Source organism: Bolinopsis microptera, chromosome 1 (genome assembly GCF_026151205.1).
Source record: "Bolinopsis microptera isolate Bmic1 chromosome 1, MBARI_Bmic_1.0, whole genome shotgun sequence".
Lineage (NCBI taxonomy): Eukaryota > Metazoa > Ctenophora > Tentaculata > Lobata > Bolinopsidae > Bolinopsis > Bolinopsis microptera.
In genome coordinates, this window is record NC_087072.1 from 13832426 (window position 1) to 13853560 (window position 21135).

At 37.5% G+C, this 21135-nt stretch overlaps 2 protein-coding genes across 3 annotated transcripts in view; both read right to left on the reverse strand.

The window, feature by feature from the left end:
- LOC134822448 (uncharacterized) overlaps nt 1-21135 on the reverse strand; it is a 57402-nt gene that overhangs the window by 23728 nt on the left and 12539 nt on the right. The window contains exons 1-2 of one of the 2 annotated variants that reach the window (XM_063833541.1): nt 1013-2276; nt 713-837 (exon numbers count right to left, since the gene is read on the reverse strand). In XM_063833541.1, coding sequence (XP_063689611.1) covers nt 713-837; nt 1013-1030 — 143 coding nt within the window. In that variant the 5' untranslated portion in view covers nt 1031-2276. Of the gene's footprint in view, nt 1-712; nt 838-1012; nt 2277-21135 lie in introns of those variants that run through there. The other variant, XM_063833549.1, reaches the window with a different exon arrangement.
- LOC134822462 (centrosomal protein CCDC61-like) lies at nt 2433-6498 on the reverse strand. Its single transcript, XM_063833562.1, has one exon. The coding sequence runs from the start codon at nt 4509-4511 to the stop codon at nt 2805-2807; it is 1707 nt and encodes a 568-aa protein (XP_063689632.1). The 5' UTR covers nt 4512-6498; the 3' UTR covers nt 2433-2804.

A 21135-nucleotide genomic window follows, 5' to 3' on the forward strand; every position in this document is an offset into this window, starting at 1 on the left:
CTGCTGGAGGCTAGAAGAATTGCACGAAGAGGTCGAGAAAGTTTAAGATGGCAAGGAATCCTCACTGTTACCCTCACAGCAGGAGTGTTCTGCCTCTCGGTAATTCCCTACACAGTTTACCTTATAGCTGCAGCCTATGTCACGGAGGAGCCGCCCGGACCATTCCACATAAACTTTTTCAGAGTTGCAGCTTGCTCCTTGCAGTTCAACATTTTATGTCATTTTTATATCTACAGCCTGACCCTGACTTCTTTTAGGAAGTTTCTAAGGGAGAGGAGAATTGTGGTTGCTGCTTGCCTTTCCATTCGCTCTTCAGACCCGTCCATTAATGTTGCTATGAACACCAGGGTTTAAATATCTGGTTTCTAGGATTTCCTGGTATTTTCTGTTTAACAAGGATTTTGTTCGTATGTGATTTTACAAAGCCATTCATTTTAACGTTGCTATTCAATTTGAATATGATAAGCTCATAGTCAAGCAAATTAACACACGAAATGAAATACTTTTACGAGATCTAACCTTTAAACTTATTCGGTAATTTTGATCGTCAAAATGGAACCTATTTGCTATTATGTTGTCAAAATATGTTTTTCAATTGTCGTCAGATTGTGAGCTAAACCAAGGTAACATTGAAATTCAAAGATAACCAATAATATACAGAAAACCATAACAGTGCCACAAGATAAAAAAGAAAGCATAAATATCAACTCACGCTATCTGATCGTAGTAAAGATGGTAGTCGGGATAGGTTTGTGGGTACTCAGGGAACTTGGGAATATCTGCGGCTGAACCCGTAGTTGAGCTGATTTGTGGGTACAAGTACGTCCAAACTACATCCTAAAAAGGGTTATATTCGTCTGTTTTATTCTTTTATCGAGTTTAAAGCTACACATTGACAATCAGATCGGGTTCGGAGCTCAATGCAGAAGTTTTCAAGTGATAAAGTAAAGCATATGTAATATAGTAATATATATTGACACGAAGCGAAGGCACGTGACAAAGGAAGACTCACCTCGTCAGAAGTTGCCATTCTTTACTCACTACAACACTACACTACACTCTGCTCTAAATGTACAGACACCGGGTAAGAAATACGAAACTGTAATGCACAGTACAACTGACTGCATGACAATGTTCCCCTGCTTTACGGCATATTAAAGACTTGTCCACGTGCAAGTCACATGGCACGATTAGGGGCCCTGTACTGGAGAGCTGGAGCTAATATTCCTTAATATTAGACATGTGCTCGGCATAATTGCTTTTAAGGGGAGGAGAGAGCAACATGCGAGAAAATACCATAATGGGAATTTGATATATAATCGCCGAGCTTCTCCTAATACAAAACCATGCATATACTAGGCTGGTATTACCAGCTAATTAGAGAACTCTCGAAACATATTTTAAAACGGATAAATATCGCAGACTTACACCTGCGAACCTTGTCCTAGTGTGGCAATCAGGGGTGGAGGAAGCGGTGGGCGGGGGGGGGGGCGGGGGGCTGGGGGGCTTACAGCACAAGTAGATGACTAATACAGCTGCGATGGCCCTGAATCATAAGAAACACAAAGATAGAGTATATTAGGTAGCGTTGTTTGTCTAAAAGTCGGCTTAAACTGAATATAGGTAATCGATTATCGAATGGCGGGAAACTAAAGAAAAATCAGTATGGGATCAGTCTTTACTAACGCTTGGGTAAGATTAAAGATTATGACATTTAACTTTTAATTGCAAACACATTGAGTTACAGTTCCGACGAAAATCATTTAAAAGTTGTTGTTGTTGACAATTCCGGCGAAAATTTTCAAATTAAAGTTCGCCAAAATCACACACACTGCTCAAAACTCATGCTTTAGATGACAAATTGTCTTCGCGCCTTACACACTCTGTTGCGCGCCACCCTTTGTGAGCGTGTAACGGTAGATCTAAAACGGTAGATCCGAAAAATCTAGTTCATTTAACAATAACGACACAATTACTTTCTTAGATATAGAAAACGCTTAAATACTAGTATAAGTAAGGGGCCAAACTAAAAATGGTCGCTGATGTTAGCACGAGGATGATGATATAGATGAGAACTAAGATAAGATAACACGGAACAAATTGATGAGCGATAGTTCGCTTGAATCTTGATACCTGATACTTGGACACAGTTGAAACTGTTACTATACCAGCTGTATACGTCAAAAAAAGAACACATGTTCGTTTTGATACTGTTATTGATCACACTACATTACAGATGACTGGGGTTATTGTAACCTTGTAGACATACTATACCTGAATAAAAGTAACGTTAAAATGTGTTATATGTAACTTAGCATAATATTCTCATAATACTTGTATATTTAGCTCTGAATAGAATATCTGACTTGAATATTATGGAAAGCGGTAAATATTTTAATTTGTAAGCGGTCAAATATACATTAATTGATCATTGAATAGAATATTCAGTATAATGGGGAGAATAATACGCATCAGTTGCATGACAATATTATACAAGTTATTTTTTTATCAAAATCAAGACAAGCTAGTAAATTAAAGAAAACGGTAAGCAAATAATATCAAGATGTTAAAGTCAGTCAACGGTAGTCAAACATTTTTCTTAAATTCTGGAAAATATTTGTTATCAATATTATAATTAGTCTGTTTAAAACTTTTCTATCCGCAGAACATTGTATACTGATTAAATCTCATCTAAGTGCTTCAAACTGGACTGTAAGTTTTAGGGTGAAATTTCAACCTCATTCAGCATTAATAGTCGTAAAACAGTATTAATAGAGTGAAGTCTAAGATTGGCAAATTTCAAACTAAGGGTATTGTTTGTTTTGAGCTTCTTTGAGGTAAGACTGCAAAGCATTTAACCGGGCATCAATCTCTGCAATTTCAGAATCTTTAGTAAAACTTAACTGACTGGTATCACCCTTGGTAATATAAGATGGAGAATTCAGATAGGCTTTCTGTCGACAATTTGATCCCCTATTTTCTTTGTCTTCAGATTCAGAGCCAGAAGAGGGGTATGCAAAACGGGTTCTCCGTTTATTCTGCTGATTGCTGTTTCTAGAGTTGCTGTTTCTAGAGTTGCTTCTTTGTGAATTTCCCCTGGATGCTGGTTTTTTGTTGGTCGTGCTGTTGTTGCTGCGGAGAGAGGTTTTACTGCCATTGCTCCGACAGCTATCAAGACTACTACAGCTCCCACTTCTGCCTCTTGCATTCATGAGGTTAGTTTTGATGATATCCTTGACGAGGTTTGAAGGGGGTGGTTTGTGGTATAAACTGTTTGATGGACTAGGCTTCTCAAGTGGTGTAGAACGTGCTCTGGGTAGATACGTTCTTGTTTTAGCCTGACGATCTCGCCGAGAGTTGCTCTCCTTGACCTTCTGCTGTTTTTCCTTCACATATGCACTGGGATCAAAGCGGGGATATCTAGCCCCTGCTGGCGAGGGAGTCCTAGCTTTAGTTCTGACTTCGGGAGCGGACCTGGCACTGTTTCTGCTGTTAGATCTACTGCTGCTGTTTCTCCTGGTAAAAACACTTCTTTCCATGCTGCTCCCCCTGCTCCTTCTGTCCACACTGTCTCTGCTGCGATCCACACTGCCTGATCTCTGTCTATCTGCAGGAGTTACCCTACCCCTGCTGGTTGAACGAGAATTCTGCTGGTAAGATCTTGATTCAGGAGTGACACTCTTGCTGTTTCTGTTATACTGATAGTTGTGCAACTTATTTCGCTTTGCAATGTTAAGCTCCGTAGTCACACTGCGAAGTTTCACAGTCAAGGCTCGGTTCTCAGACCTCATATTTTCAACCTCCTCAATGAGTTGCTTACATTCACTAGTCTTCTTATCCAGACTACGCTGATACTTATTTTTTTCTCGAATAAGATCAGACTCCAGATTTCGTAAGGCCTCTTGAAGAGTATGTATCATTTTTGGTTGATCCTTTTTCCCATGTTTTTTTATAGATTCTAATTCTTTTCTCAATTCCGAATTCTCTTTGCAACAAGCTGAATGTTTTTGCTGCTTTTGTGGTGAACCAACACTAATGATCTGGTTTTTTAAGTACTCAATTTCACTTTGTAATTTGGTGACGTTATCTTGCAGCTCTGTAGGGGACATTTTGCCAACATATTGTAGTGGTAACGGGTAGTGGACAGTATCATATTTAACTTTGTATGTTAAAATTAGATACCTTTTGCTATCTGAAGTTTTCTTATCTAGATGTTTTCCAGTCTTCAAAGCAAGCAAATCGGAATAGGTCAGCAACTCAACGTAAACATGATCTGTTTTATCAGCAACAGCATCTGAGAGCATTTCCAGAAAAACCGAATATTCCTTAAAACTACCAGTTTTCCGAGTTACATTCTCTATGTACGAACTTGTAAACTCTGCCCTCCACAAATCACCAGTTCTTAAGTTTTGGGCTTCAATAGAGACACTGTTTGATTCATCATTAGTCCATTTTATTGAGTGTTCAATACCGTTGACAAGAACACTGCCAGTTATAAACTCCTTCGACATATCTGAAACGAAAATACATTATATTTTATTAAATTTCAAATTCAATTCAATTTATTCCTTCAAGCATAACAAAACGAATATACAAATTTGATTACTCAAACATCTAAAGAAAGCTTTGATAAACGGAAAATTATCAGAATATAAAAAGAGGTTTTGGAAGATTTTTGAAGAGGTGTTTTTTCAATTAAACAAATAATCAATTAAACAAATAATCAAAGTTTTAGCACATTTTACAGCATAAAATTTAAACAAATGAAAACATATAATGCTCTTAGTGGTAAATGGCCGTTTGTTCTGAGCTGTATGATTTTTTGACTATCAACTAGCGGGGCAAGGAATGTACTGGCTGGTAGCTTTTGTACACACCAGAACGCTAGTCTGGTTGATTAGTGACCAAATTAGAGGCGTTGATAGGAAGGTATTATAATTTGTGGGTGTAAGAGGGAATATTTGGCATGCATTATTCTAGCAGCTATTTTGTAACAAATGGTCTTTACGATTATTAAGGACGGTAAGTATTTTGGGTGTTCAATACTAAATCATGGCTAAATGTCTAAGTGGGGGCCGGGGGTTTAAATTTAAGGGAGAAAAAGAAATGAATATTGGGTTATAATATTAATCATAGATGTATAACTATTGTACTAAAAATTTGATCATAATGCTTAGGGTCTTTATTAGAATTCAAATTGGATACAAAAGTAGGATCTCTTTACACTACACTTACTCACTCACACATCACATTTAACTTGACAGAGGAATACGCTGGCAGAGTAAGTCGATTTGGTCATGAAATTTTGGAGGTCAGGTGGAATCCCTGCAGGAGCCTACGAAAATTTAAGGTTACAAATATCAAAGTCTTTATTTGTCCAGTCATACACGGCATGACAATGCTGGTTGGAAAGTAGTGAAGATTTCAGTTTGGATTTCAGGCAAGAAATACTAACAGAACAATCAAAGATTTTAAGGTTAGGGGTTATTATATTCCATATTTTCGTTGACCTCGTGTTATGGTTGACTGGGGGATCCGGTTTATTGATAATAAGCATTTGTTTCCTGGAAGAACGAGAATACTCTTCGTACATAGACATAGGAGTAGAAAACTTCATGATCTTGAATAATTCTATGTAGCTATGGTAAGTATAAAGATTTTGTACAGTGAGTATCTCGTTGTTTTTAAACAGAGGTTTAGTGTGCTCCTTTTTATAAAATTTACTATCAAGTTTCTGGTCAGTAAATGGTCTGGTTCGAACACACGTTTTGAATTTATCCAGGTAGGCTGCTCTATCACCAAACAAGACCCTCAGACAGTACTTCTGTGCAGTGAATATTGAGCTTATACGATTTTTAGCTGCCCCACCCCATGCTGATATGCAGTACGACAGATGGGATTCAAAAAGAGTGTAGTATAACTGTCTGTGGAGAAATTCTGGGAGGGAGCAGCGTAGACGACACAGAGTTGAGGTGGCATGGTTAAGCTTTCGTTTTAGGGCTATTATATGTTCTTCCCATGTTAGATTTTCGTCAATGACGACTCCTAAAAATCTAGCTGACGTTACTCTTTTGATAGGGTAGTTGTCTATATTCATTATGAATTCTTCTTCAACGTTTGCTTCAGTACGTGACTTAGGTCTAAAGTGAATGTAGCAGCATTTTGACATGTTTATGTGAAGTTTGTTAGCCCGCATGTATGTTTGAAGGTTTGAAAGTAGGGCGTTGCTGCGTTCATATGCTTCTTGTGCAGTTTTACCAACAACAAATATGTTGGTGTCATCCGCAAAGGTGACAAACGATCCCAAGCTAGAGCTATTAGAGATATCATTTATGTAAAGTAGGAATAAAAGGGGTCCGAGAATTGACCCCTGGGGAACCCCAAATTTTATTGGAAGTAGGTCGGACTTTTCTCCTACAACATCAGTGTACTGAAATCGATTAGTTAGGTAGCTCTTGATCAGATCATTTGCCACGCCACGGATGCCATACCTTTCTAGTTTGGTAAGTAATGTTGAGTGATGATGATATTAACTTAAAACTTATTATTATTTTTTTACATACTCCTTCTTAGTGTGGTGACTTGGGGTCCATATGCATAAATATAACAAGATGATAAACCAAAAAGAACAACTGGGGTAGGTAGGTAGCCCAGGTGGGTGCGTAAACTTTACGGTCTGCTCTCTCCAAGATCAGCCTGCTTCTCCATTTTACCGTGAAGCCTAATTTCTAGTTTTTATAAATACAATGCAAGTGCAGGTTTACTAATCTTAATCTACTTAACAACTCAATAGCCCAAGTCACCATACCTGTAGTATATTCCATGGCATGGTAATAGAAGAACTTTAAAGTTTTTAAAATTGTTGCTATAATTGATTTAAATAAAAAAATTTGTTGTTTTCTTGAAAAATTTGTTGTTTTCTTGATCTATAGTATCGAAAGCTTTGCTGAGGTCGATGAATATGCCTAACACATGGTGCTTCAATTTGATGTGCTTAGATATGAGGTCAACAGAGTAGTTTACTGCATGGGAGGTTGAGTGCGATTGCCTGAAACCAAACTGAGTCTTAGATATTATTCCCTGAGAGCTGACAAACGAATCAATCCTAGAATATATGATTTTCTCAAATATTTTGCCAAATATGGACAAGGTGGATATGGACATCTTCAACAAGACGTTGTCTCACGTTTTGACTGCCACATGCTCGAATTTTGACTGCCAAACCATGTGATAGTTATTACTCGGCCAATTTTAAACCAATTACCACAAAAATTTGTAGTTTGGTCAAGAAGGATACAATAATCACTCATTCATCAACATGAAACAGCTAAATTTGTTATTTGTACACTTTATGATAAGAATATCACAGGGAAACTTGTTTATGGCTGTGTAAAATCGAACTTACATGATTTGAGTGAGTTATCGTGATAGATGTGACCATCAAACCTTTCTGAAGCATGTGGGTGTTATATGTACCGCGATTAATGGTTAAATGTACGAAATATGGTACGATTATCACACATCACTTAGGGTAGGCTATAATGACAACCAGTGAGGACTATTTTGATTTTTTGAATGCTATTCAAGGTGCTTTAGGCTGTAAAATAATGTTGTAATGATTGACATTCAATAAATGACCTGTAAATGATACAAATATCACATTAAATTCAATATTTTTCACGAATCAATGTCAATAATGTGTGAATGTTGTTTTTGAAGATCAATTCATCCAATATTATTAAACATAGTCAATAAGTAATAGGCATTTCATTAAATAAGCACTTTTCAGATACAAATATCACTTGATTAAAAAAATTTAAAAAAATAAAAAATAATTTAAATTGAAATTGTGATATTCGTATCCTATTTTGGTTCCTAGATGTGCTGTGTAAGATGTTCAGGGAGTAATAATGTTTATTGTACATGTATCAAAAAGAATCTTGTTCTATAGACCCATATTGATACATTTATCACGAATGTTACACTTGTAAAATTTGGTTCACAAAAAATGTGATATTTGTATCCTTCAAGTGGTTGGAACAATTTTTCATCCTTGTATCCATACTGAGTTACCATTTTTGTAGGTGTGAATGAAGTTTCATCTTTATTAATGAATTATGTACCCTTCAAACAGCCACCCAGAGAACTGGACCCGAAAAATAGCTATATTTCGTTGTTTTAAAATACAATGTGATAATTGTAGTACATCTAACGGGAGGTTGATTTTTGTATCATACTTTTTACTAATTCTGTTTGGAATTGCCTCTGGTACAGTTTGAGTTCAAAGAAACAGAAAAAAGAGGTCAAGGGGATTCAATAATCACATCATAAAACGGACAATTTTGAAACGAAAATGTGTGATATTTGTATCATAATGAGCCTAAATAACGATTTCCTTTTGTACACTGCTTCCTTAGGAGACAGGCATCATGTTAAGAAATTTTCATAAAAAACTGATAACATTGGGTCATTTCAGACCCATTTGTATCATTATCACATCTCAGAAAATGTGATATTTGTATCATTGGACTTTAACGTGGTCTAGCTCTGTCAATTTATGTGATAGCATGATTTTGATTTCATAGTCATAAAGCTATGAAGATTCTGCAACCAATCAATCGAGTCTATCATAGCCAATAGACTATATAAGACTCTAAAAATCAATTTAGAAAAAGTCAAAACGTGAGACAACGTCTTGTTGAAGGTGTCCATATAGGACGGTAGTTTTCTATTTCTTCTGGATTACCTTTTTTGAAGACGGGTGTGATTCTGCCAGTCTTAAGTATATCAGGGAATATACCATTTGACATATAAGCTTGTTTAAGTATCTGCTGATAATTGGTGCAATAACGTGGGACGAAGTTTTAATAACGGTTATGGGAATATCACTGGCCTTTCCATTCTCGAATTCTTTGATTATTCTTAGAACCTCCTCAGGAGTGCTGTCCTCTAACATAATAGATCGAGAGTTACTAGGGCTAAGGAAGTCATGGAATGTTTTCATGGGGAGAATTGGAATACCAGAAGACAAGTCAGTTGTGATAGTTTCATTGAGCTTGGGAGCAATTGATACGAACCAGGAATTAAAACCATTGGCAATTGCTCTCCGGTTCAAGATTCTTTCATTATTGATGATGAAAGGTGGCTTGGTTGTTTTCTTTCTTTTGCCCCTAAGCTCATTTATTGAATGAAAATTTGACCCATGACCAATCAGTGAGGTCGATGAGAGTGACACAAGTCGCCATCAAGGTACTGAAAGCAGTACGGTATATCCGGAGAAAACTTTGATGCAATAAAAATTTTGAATTTGTCCTTCCGGTAGGGGATATATTCAAATTTCAGCTTTCCATGAACCAAATTTTACTGTTTTGACTGAATTTTTCTTCAATGACCATCTTACAAGGTCACTGATGATGGTACAAGAAACGATTGAGGTACTCAAAGTTCTATATTGACTAGAAGGTATAATACACCTTTTACAAAGATACGTTGAAAAGAATCAAGGGTGATACAGGATCGGAGAGTGCAGACCATAAGGTTTACGCACCCACCTTTGCCTCCTGAATTTCTGAATTCTTGGTTGGATAGAAATTTATGCAAACTTGGTCGTTTATACTCCAAGTCCCTTTGTTAAAAGAAGTAATATTATTTATGTTTAGAGTTAGCTTCATTCAATAATAACAATATCAATATAATCAATATCAATATCATACAGACAAAACTACCGAATAAATTATCAAATATTAATTAATTCGCTCCAATTAAAAATTTAGATATTTAATATTTTAAAACATTACAACAAATGGTTAAAAGCGCCAAAAATCGATTTATGAGATTCTCAGTCTATAGTACAATCTTGATAGTAATAGTAAGTGTGTGGCGCTGCAATTAGATTAGATTACTGCAATTTAAAATTGTTTGGAGTCCAAGTATCTTTTAGGTCAGCTGCCTGTGCTTGTATTAATAGTGCTTTGGTTCTCAATTTTATCAAGTTAATGGAAGTTTCTAGGCAATTGCTTGAAGTTAAAAATTTTTTATGAACAGCGTTCCAAAGAATTTTTAATCTATTAAAAATGGGTTTGTAATTTGTATGCTCCTTTTCAAAGTGTTTATGGTCTCATTTTTGCATACCGATTTCTACAGATTGCACCAGTCATCGCAGTTTTTTACGGATGTAGTGCATGTGGGCAATCCAGTTTAGCTTACTATCTATTACAACACCTAAGAATTTGGTATCCTTGACTTCAGTAATAACCTTACCATTGATGAATATTGATCTAGATTTTTTTAAACTTTCAAGACTACTATATAACTATATAACAAATAATTTGAGGACCCCTAGTGGGACATCACACCTCGAATGTAACAACAATTTCAGATTGTTGTATGTTGCATGACTAAAGTTTGGCAGAATACACAATAGTTTTCTTGTTCCTCACTCACTCATCTCAGCAACCACCCCAACTCATACCTACACGGTGAATTTCACAGCTGAGATTAAGACTTTCACAGTCATTGTCATTCATCTAAACTCAGAAAAGCTCTTTTGTCAGCACTGCTCATGCTGGCAATCACTATCACACTTTTCTAGTGCCCATTTCCTTTCAGGTATTTGGAAATCGATCTCGAAACAAAGCTCAAAGCAAAGGCTGCTAAGACAATCAGACTACGTCCAAAGAGAACAAAATAGCGACTCCCTACTACTATACTATACTTGGTACTGTAAACTGTAAACTGTTAATCGATTCAGAAACATTTGGAATTCAGTTCGACAACGGACAGTGTATTTATAAACATTTATATTCTACTCAAATCAACAACAGGAAAACCAGTTATCTGTTGTTGTGTTTTGGACATTAACAAGGACAATCACGTATAGAAATATGTGCAAAATTGAGAATTTGCATTGGCTTTGCAATTCATGTGACTCTCCAAGCCTACTAAACCACATTTTGGATCTAGCCACCATAAAAGTTAAAGCTCAAATCGCAGAGTTGACCAAAAAAGATGGGGAGTGCACAACTGTACTGCGGGAAAAGGTGTGGACACGCAAACAGCAATCCACCCCTACAAACAGCTGTCTAATAGCGCCTCCATAGATAACGCGGCCCCAACTGAACACATCTCAGCTCTTTCAGCTTCATATACATTTAATTGACGATGTCAATTCATCTCAGCTTGGCGCGGCACAGTAGCGCATCTCGCCGATCTCAGATCTAGAGAGAGCTGTGAGAAGCTTCATTGAGTGCGCGGCGCGGCACAGTAACGCATCGCGCTACAACAGATACACATGATAACCTTTTTGTCATATGCACAGCAATAGCAGCAAATCTGGGGAAACTTTGAAGCATTTAACCACCCCTTAAAAATCACAGATTATGAATTTTAGTAATCTGAATATTAGTCCAAAAATGTCCAAAAATGTCATAGCTTCACAAATTAAAGTGCAACGAAAAAATCTCAGAACATTTTGGTGCTGAGTTATATATACTAGCAGGAACTCGTACCGTCAAACCTTTAAGACTGGTGTCAAGGCTTTTTGGTGGCCGGATCAGTTTCCTACCTTAAATTAAAGTCTCCCAGTACACAGTAAAAATAATTATTACCTATTTAATTCGCGTTTTTGACACCACTTGGGGGTCCAAATTTTGGGTACTAAAATTCTTATTCCTTGGCCGATTTTCGATTTTTTTCATGCTGATTTGAAGGCCATTAAAGCATTTGAATCAGTTAAAAAAGTTTCAGTTTTATATCTTGTACGGTTTTTGCGGGAACCCGTGTTAAAGTTGATGCCGTGGTGTCAGTAAAATGGTGCGGATAAATAAATATATATAGAGTAATAACCTTATTTATTTAATGGAGTGTAGAACTTGTAAACAGTCGTATGTAGGATATACTACTTCTAATCTCCCTAAGAGATTTTCTAATCATAAGAGCCACATTAAGAAAGGTATCAGGAGTTGTAAGTTAGTAAATCACTTTTTAGATATTGATCATGATTTAGATTTTAGTTCAGTAGCCTTATATAACTCTTCACTTAGTACGCACCTTTCTGTTATTATAGTGGACGCTCTAGAATTTAAACCTGAAATAAGTAAAGCAGATAAGGAAAAGGCCATGGAAGCTAGAGAGGGGTTCTACCAGACCCAATTGAAAACCCTTGAGCGTTATGGGGGTATGAACACCCTCGATAGTAACCACATCCTTTTTAAATCCGCTGGAGCTTAGTGTTTAGTTTATTTATTTTATTTAACATGATCTTAGCCTATAAACCCGTGTTTAGTTTACAATATTGCTATCAGAGACGTGTTATATTCATCACTATTTTAATATTTTTACTGCTTGATTCAGAGAAATCTAGCTTTTTCCGAGAAACTAATCTTTAATAGATCAGATAAGATGTAGATGTACTCAGCCATTCTTTTCGTTTGATTATTACCCAGTATTTTTTAGTTTTGTACCGTTTTGAGTCACATAGTTTTGTACGTCTTCCTAATACTTGTTTTCCTTTCCTAGTTTGTAAGTTATTTTAAAGATTTGTGTATATTCCAGTTGCTTTTATAACAATTTTATCTCAGATAACGATGTTTAATAAAATGATGCAAAGAACTATTTCGAAGATCTAATCAACACCGACTTTTAATGTGTAGGTGGCTATGTTTCTATGAGACACAACAACATCCGCGATCTAAATGCAGAGCTGCAGCGTGAAGTATGCAGAGATGTAGTGACTGAGCCAGCATTGATACCCCTTGATAATGAAGAAATTGTTGGTACCAATGCTGATAGAGCTGCACCTGATGTATCCTCACGAGGTCTCTGGAGCACATTTGAACGAACATTCTTTGATGTCTGTGTTACCCACCCCAACTCACCCACATATGACAAAAAAGATATGGAACAGATCTATAAAGCTCATGAAATGAGGAAAATGAAAAAGTACAACAACAGAATCATCCAGGTGGAAAAAGGCACCTTTACTCCACTTATATACTCAACAAATGGCGGATGGGGTCCACAAGCCACAAGATACCACAAGAGACTCGCTGAAAAACTATCCCAGAAGAGAGGAGAAGACTATGCGGCTATTATGTGTTACATGCGCACCAGGATTAGATTCTCAATCCTCAGGAGCACCCTGATAGCGGTCAGGGGTGAGAGAGGGAGACGGCAATCGTATACATTGCCAGTCAGTGTAACTTCGTTTAACTTGATACCTGCCACCATGGACTATGAATGTTTCTAGACACTATCCTTTTGATATTGAGATATTGGTATTTCAGATCACGTGTACATCGTTCCTTTTTTTACGACACAGTAATTTATTGACACTCACAGCTATAATTTTAATCATTGAATCAGTATTTTTATCTGTGCTCTGCGAATGCATCACATGAATCAGTTTTTTAATCTATTAACTTATTATACATTTGTGCTCTGCTTTAGCATCACTTGACTATTTAAAAAAAATTGTTTGTTCAGGCCATGACCTTATAGTCAGCCAATTGGCCATTGCTATATTATGTGTATATTGTTTGAATTGTTTTTGTATATCCACCAAATGAGAGCTTCTAGAAGATGAAATTTTTTGCGTGACAGATTCGTTAGCATAGTTTTTGAAAGTGCCCTTTTAATGTGTAGGAGTACAGCAACAAAATATATATATATCGTCTCGCTTTATATATAGTAAGATTAGGTGGTTATGTTACCTGGGGACCTCAGGCTATTATGTTCATAAACATAGCATAGAGATTCGGCGGAATAACAGCAACAGGCTGAGCGCGGCCCAGTGTTTACGTACCCTGACAAAATTTCAACAAAATTGTTATATTGGGAAGTATTATCAATTATAACTTTTTGACTGTTTAGTTTCCGAAATAATGTGCTGGCCGAAATACGAGCTAAAAACCTTGGAGGACTTCGCCTTTACGGGTAATACTCGTAAAATATCTGTTCCATATATTGGACTGTTCCATAAATTGGACCGTTCCATATATTGGACCGTCGACGAGTCCAACTCGGCGCGCGTCCTGCAGGTAGGTTGTAAACCTACAAGACTTCGCCGCTTTGACGCGCCGCGCGAACTAGCATTCTTGCTTCGCATCGATCGTTGCTCTGCTTTGCAGAGCAACGATCTTGATGGGTTGACATCGTCAACCAACTAAAAACCATTCAATGGTCAGCGCGCGCGTTTTACAGTCGATGGCCGGCGCACTGCCTATAACTTATAATTTGACGGAAAATGTATGAAGATAATGTTTTAAAAGTCGACTTTGAGGGTGAATATTGCGTTTAATTTTACGATCCCATCCAAACGTCCTGTTTCGTGTTGGTGAAATTTTGTAGCGCGATGCACTACTGGGTCGTGCGCGCGCATCCAATAATGCTTCTCGCAACCACGTATGCAGATCGGCGAGATGCGAAGGATTGACATCGTGAATCAAGTGAAATTTTTTACTTTCTTTTGATATTTTAAAATTGAAATTTGCCTTGATTGGTGGCGAGTTATGGTTTGTCAAAGTGAGCGTTTTAAAATAAAAGTGCAGTGCAAATAAAATTATTTTAAACTCGCATAGGTTGGGCCACGCGACTTTCCGCAAAAACCGTTAAAGTTATACAACTGAAGTTTGAACCTTTTTGACTGGGTCAAATGCTTTAATTAGGTAGTGCGCCATCGACAGTGAGCCGCGCGTTCCGACTGTAGGATGGTTTTTTAGCGCTAATTTCGGCCAGCACAATTTTCTTCAAACAAATAAATATTAAGTATCCTTCCCGACCTCTGATTGCAACAAAAATTGGTAAGCTTACTCATAGACACTTACAAGGAAAGTGTCCGAAAAGTCTAAAGCATAGCATATCCAATCATCAGACATTATGTTACAGCTAAAAGCAGCGTATTTTGCCCCATTTTGATCACTATATCAACTCCGATATCCACCAAATTTTTCGGACAGTTGTGGAAGCCCTATTGGAAGGTCGTCGCCAATTTTCAGAATGATCTCATTCAAGGAACTGAAGATATATCCAAATAATACGACAAAAATCAACGAATTTGGTCAAATTTGGTCAAATTACGCGACTTTTACAGCTAATTTTGCTCCAAAAGCCGCGCACCATCAAATGTGGCACCTAGGCACTCACTAATCTTTCCAAAAAGGTATAACAAATTTGGTATTGTGAGAATTCTCACAGTCTCTAGAAAACAATGGTACAAAAATTTTTTAAATCCGAGCAAGTTTATTTTTATGGTGCACCCCCTACTTTAATTGCTTCCAAATCAACATGATGAAAAATAAAAAATTGGCCAAGGAATAGGAGTTGTAAAGCCCAAAATTTGGACCCCTAACTTGGTGTCAAAAACGCAAATCAAATAGTTAATAATGATTTTAGTCTTTTGATCGAATCTTGACACCATTTTAGGGTTATACCGATACGGGTTCCAATTTTAGTAAATATAATAGCCTGAGGTCCTTAGGTACGCTCCTACTAAATCGCTTGCACAAATTTTAAGAAAATTCTTGTGAAAAGGCCCTTTGAGTGTGAAATTGATCTGAATCGGTGTATTTTTGGACGCTGATTCCGAATCAGTAATCACCCCCACATGACGTAGGGTAAAAATGCTTCCACGGAGAGTTATGGGCAAAAAACCGTTTTGGTCACGTGACAGGCTAGTAAAACATGAATTCGATTGTTTAGGGCTCGGATTAGGGTTAGGGTTGTGGTAAGGGTTATGGTTAGCTTCGGGGTTATGGTTAGGGTTAGGGTTGGGATTAGGGTTTATGTAAAACCGTTTTGTACGGCTGCAAAACTATAAAAACCAAATTCACGTGAAATTTTTGGGCGAGCGAATTAGTAAAAGCCCCTTAGGTAGGTATATCCTAATTCTCTAATTAAAACTTGGGTGGCTGCAGTCCTAATCCTGCCCGACACCACCAATACGCATATTGCCGTATCGATACTATGTTTAACGCGGGTGATACTCGTAAAATATCTGTTCCATATATATAGTCCAACTCGGCGCGCGTCCTGGTAGGTTGAAAACCTACAATACTATGTGCAAATTATTTGCCCATGGATCAGGCCACCCGTATAATTTTATTTCGCAAATAAAATTTGCTCAAGCTTTTTCACTTGCACTGTATTATTTGCCCATGTAACTGCAGCATGCAGCCTCAGAATCAGGTTTCACCAAGATTTCAACAAGATTTCACCAAGATTTCAACAAGATTTCAACAAGATTTCAACAAGATTTCAACAAGGTTTCACTGACCCGCTTGGCCCCACTTTAATGTTTAAACAAATTCGTGATCAATTTGATCACGAATTATTTTTATAATATATATTATTATTTTTATAAGTTATTATACAAGCTTCCATTCGCGGGATAGCCAGTTACCGGCCTGGGGGCCCGGCCTAGGCTATTATGTTTATCCATAAACAGGGCGATGGACCGATGGAAGTCGTAATTCACTCAGCCCGAATATTACTGGGCCGTGCTCAGCCTGTCATTCCGCAGAATCTCTATTCTATTATTATTATGTTTATAAACACAATAGCCTGAGGTCCCCAGGTAACCCGAATAAAGATTTGGCGGAATGACAGGCTGAGTGCCGCCCAGTAAGATAGCCAGTTACCTGGCAACGCCATCACCCGCTCATGATGCTTCTTCAAGCTCACACAAGTGTCAGCAGCGCACGCAAGGAGGAAGATATACATGCATTTCTGCACAAGGAGCCCATCATATTCATAGCTACCAACGATTACTTTGTTTCCAAGGCCTAGGCCGTGTCGACTGTCGGTGTACTATTTTGTGCTAAGCAACACCATGGTTTTCATAATAAATTTATTTTTCATAATAAATTTATTTATAAAATGAACTGTAAAGTGACGGACATTTTTTATATTTTTGCCTTTATTATTATAGTTATAACCAAAGCAGTTTCGACATTGAATTGACAAAAAAGGCCTCGTCTGACTAGGTCCTGATCTTGTGACGGAATTGACTAAGATCTAAGCTAGATTTCTAAACAAGCAGCGTAATGTTGTCATACGTTGTATGACCCGCCGCGCACGAGTGCGCGGCTCCCCCTGTATCGTAGAAACTCTACGATATATAGTGAAGCGACAGTGGGGGTCACCACGTGATACAAGCGTAATGGACATTCCATCATTATGTGATTATTTGTGATTATTATATTAGTTAAGTCGAAGCTTAGATGAAGATCACGATGCTGTGAGAGTTATGAGATCTCATACAAAGTTAGGATTTTTATTTTTTGCCTTATAGCGGGGTGGTATTTTTCCCAAATTTTAGATTTAAAAAAAAGAAAAAGCACGTAATAAGTGTATTACTCCGTCCACTAGAACATAGAATAAGAAGTAGAACGTTGTGTCGACACCAAAAGTAGTTGGGGTACAAAATGCTCCCAGGGACGGCAAAACGCTGCATCCCAATTCCCAATATTTTGGGATATTTACAATTAGGTATTACAATGTCAATTAAGCAATTACAACACCGCAATTTGCATGTAGATAGCAGAGACACGCAGATCAGTAACAGTATCACAGCAGTTTGTATATCCCGTGTCAATTCAAGATATGCACCGTATTTTTTATTCATTCGTCAATGTTGAAAGCTGATTCCATGAAATAGTACGACATCAGACCGCAAATAAACGGTGCAGGGTGCTCCCCAATTATAGACGGTAATTCCCGAGATTTCACTGGCCCGCTTGGCTCCACTTCAATGAAATTCGTGATTAATTTGACATTCCATCATTATCCGCATTCCGTAATTGATCATGATGCTGTAAGATGTAAGAGTTATAAGATCTCATACAAAGAAAAAAATTTTGGCGGCCCTCTCCTAAAATTAATGGCACATATAAATGTTTGCATTGTATTAACACTTTTAGTTGTCACTGACACTAGATACAATATACATGTAGTTAAATTTAAATTATTTCATGTTCAATTCCATTAGAAATAGTTTTCAACTAAAACCCAAAATTGGGTAATAATATAAAGTGCATGGAACGTAACAAAAGTTTCCTTTCTGAAAATAAAATGAAATGATATCATTTAATTACCGTTTTTGTACTAAACGCGAAATGTTGCCGAGAATGAAATCGGCCGTGAATGAATCAGAATAAGAAACTGAAAAGCGAACGACCAATATAAACTGAAGTGTTATTATCTGGCATCCTGAGGATATAAATAGCCGCAGAGATATATGTTTATCTTAGAAATAAATATGTCCGCAGGCTAGGTTATCGTCAAGGGAAGCATGACATTACCGTAGATGTTTTCTTAACGTCTAGGAAAGATTCGTAAATTCCTCTACTGGGTTAACTTCCGGTTACCTAGGATTAAGATTTGTATGAAATCTCAAATCTTGACCCCCATACCATTGTCGTGATCCTCATACCATCATGTCGTGACCCCCATTATATCATTGTCGTGACCCCCAAACCATTGTCGTGACCCTCATACCATTGTCGTGACCCTCATACCATTGTCGTGACCCCCATACCATTGTCGAGACCCCCATACCATCATGTCGTGACCCCCATACCATTGTCGGTACACTTAGTGTCGGGGTGCAAATGTGAGGTAAAGTAAGATCATTTCCAGAAATCCTCCATAAATTCCAGAAATCCTCCATAAATTCCAGAAGTCCTTTATAAATTGCAAAATGTTTAAGGGCTGTTCCACACGAATTATACAGTCTTAAAATATTTCTTGTTTCATTAAATCAATCAGTCTGCTAAGCTAATTTATCATTCGATCCCACCGCCAGCTCTTATTATATTTAATAATTAATAATTATGTATAACATTTTGAACTTTTATCCGATTGCATTGCTGCTGCCTTATTCCTTTATTCATTCTCCAGTTAAGCAAAGAATTTACATTAGGGCAACTGTACAGCAGGGTGTTTTATGGGATGATGATTAATCACTCTACACTCTACTGTCACGTGACTTTTTTAAACCCGTTCTCTAACTGGTCCTGAATGACTATAACCTTATCGGACCTTATTTGAACGGACATTAAATGAACAGACATGATTATGAACAGACATTAAATGAACGGACATAATTATGAACGGACATTAATATGAACGCTAGAAGGCATTCAAAACCATCAAAAATCCGAATTTTTTGACGTTTTTTAAAATTTCAGCAAATGATTTTTAAAACCATTTTTTATACAGTAAGTTAAAATATGTGTATATGATCAGTGTCTAATATCAAAATCACATATCATCTTCATCAAATGGGTTTTCGTGCATGAAATAGTCCATGCTTAAAGCATCAGTGATTTCTAGCTTTATGGAAACTTTTATTTATCAAACGACCCTGGTCCTGCATTCCAGTGTCAACTTAATTACAAGCCATTCGGCGTGAAGTGGTTTTATCTTAAACAACTTTAGGTTAACCTTAACATCACTTGGAGCTTTCCTAGCACTGTTTCATTACCTCCCCTGATTAATATGAACTATAACAACGTCGGATAATGTCCTTGGAAACACGATTTACCGTAATATCTAGAGGCTGGAACAAGTTTGTCATGTTGGCGGGGACTACTAGCTCATGAACTATGTTGTTGAGTGCCACAATTTCGTTAACTTTTTCCGCCAAGTGACCCTTGAAGTTGAAAACATCATATACAAATAAAGTTTTCTGTGCCTCCCGTGCAGATCAAAGAGAACCTTTCCGTCGTTATAACTTAAGGCACAATATAGTTCTCATAGTTGTCATATTCTGGACAAAAAGTTCAAAGTGGAAAAAAAAAAAAAAATTCAACGGACTTTAATGCGGACTTTATTTGAACGGACATTAACATGAACGTTAGGGCCTCCAGCGTTCAATTAATTTCCGTCCTAATAAGGTCCGATAAGGTATTACCTTTCTCTCTGTGAGTGTGACCACGGGCTTTCTAATTCTAGTATAGTGGTAGTAGTAGTATTATATAATACGAGACAAGATTTTCGTGATCGTGATCGTGACCTCCACGAAAGTTATATCGTAGGTTATAATTATATCGTATACTCTAAGATCGATCGTAACTTTACGATCACTCTGAGATCATGTAATTTGATTTAATTAGCCTCCGGAATTTTGTCCACGAAACTCAATTCAAGGTTGATCGTAGAGCAAATTGTTTTATCACGTGACGCAGTAGTCAGTACATTGACCAATATAGGAGATTCGCAACAAAAGTTAATTCACGCAGTCGGAACGCGCAGCTCTTCCTGCTAAACTGTCCAAAGCTAAGGTGTAATGATTTCCACCAATTGCTGAGAGGGGGCGCCGATCTGGCGCCATGCACCAGTATTTCGCTGCTCCTTTTCAATGTTGCGAAATGCGAAGCTCGGTCCTAGCAGAGCATGACGTGTCAATCCGTTTCTTCCTAACATCCCACCATTTTCTGTCTCCTTTACCGTTGATTGCGTTCACCGACTTCATTATTGCTAACCACACTTTCTCCTTCGCCTCGCTGGTTACAGTATATAGTACTAGTAGGGGTAATAGCTGTGTTCTTCCCCGCCTCCTGCATAATATAACTTGCACCTCCTCCGAGGTGAAGTTCCGCTTTCGTTACTTCTTGACAACTGCAGTTACGGGCTCCGCCTTCTGTTTCTTTCTTTTCCTTTTCCCTTATAGTGAGGCATTGATCATGGTTATCGGCGGGGTTATTCCAATATTCGAAGTAGCGAGGTCGCCATCTGATGTAATTCTAGCGAGGTCAGTGTTTAAAGTTGTTACTGTTAGGTCAGTGTCCAAATAAGGTCTTGTCGAATCCGATGAGATCTGTTCAACATTGGATGAGGACGGCTGGTCTATATAGGATCAGAAGGTGGATTTATAGCGGTAATATCAGATACGGTCTGCATGATGAAGGTTGATAAGTATAACAGAAAATAAATTTTATTATTGGCCGCGTCACGGGATTAGTGGTCGCGAAGGGATTATTGGCCGTGAAGGGATTATTGGCCGTGAGGGGAATATTCTTTCCGGTGAAGGGAATTATTATCATGAGGTTGTTTATATTTTTATCATAGCCAGTGTCCGGTATGATCTGAATGATAATAATTTTAATTTCGTTTAATAGGTATAGGAAGACGATTCAG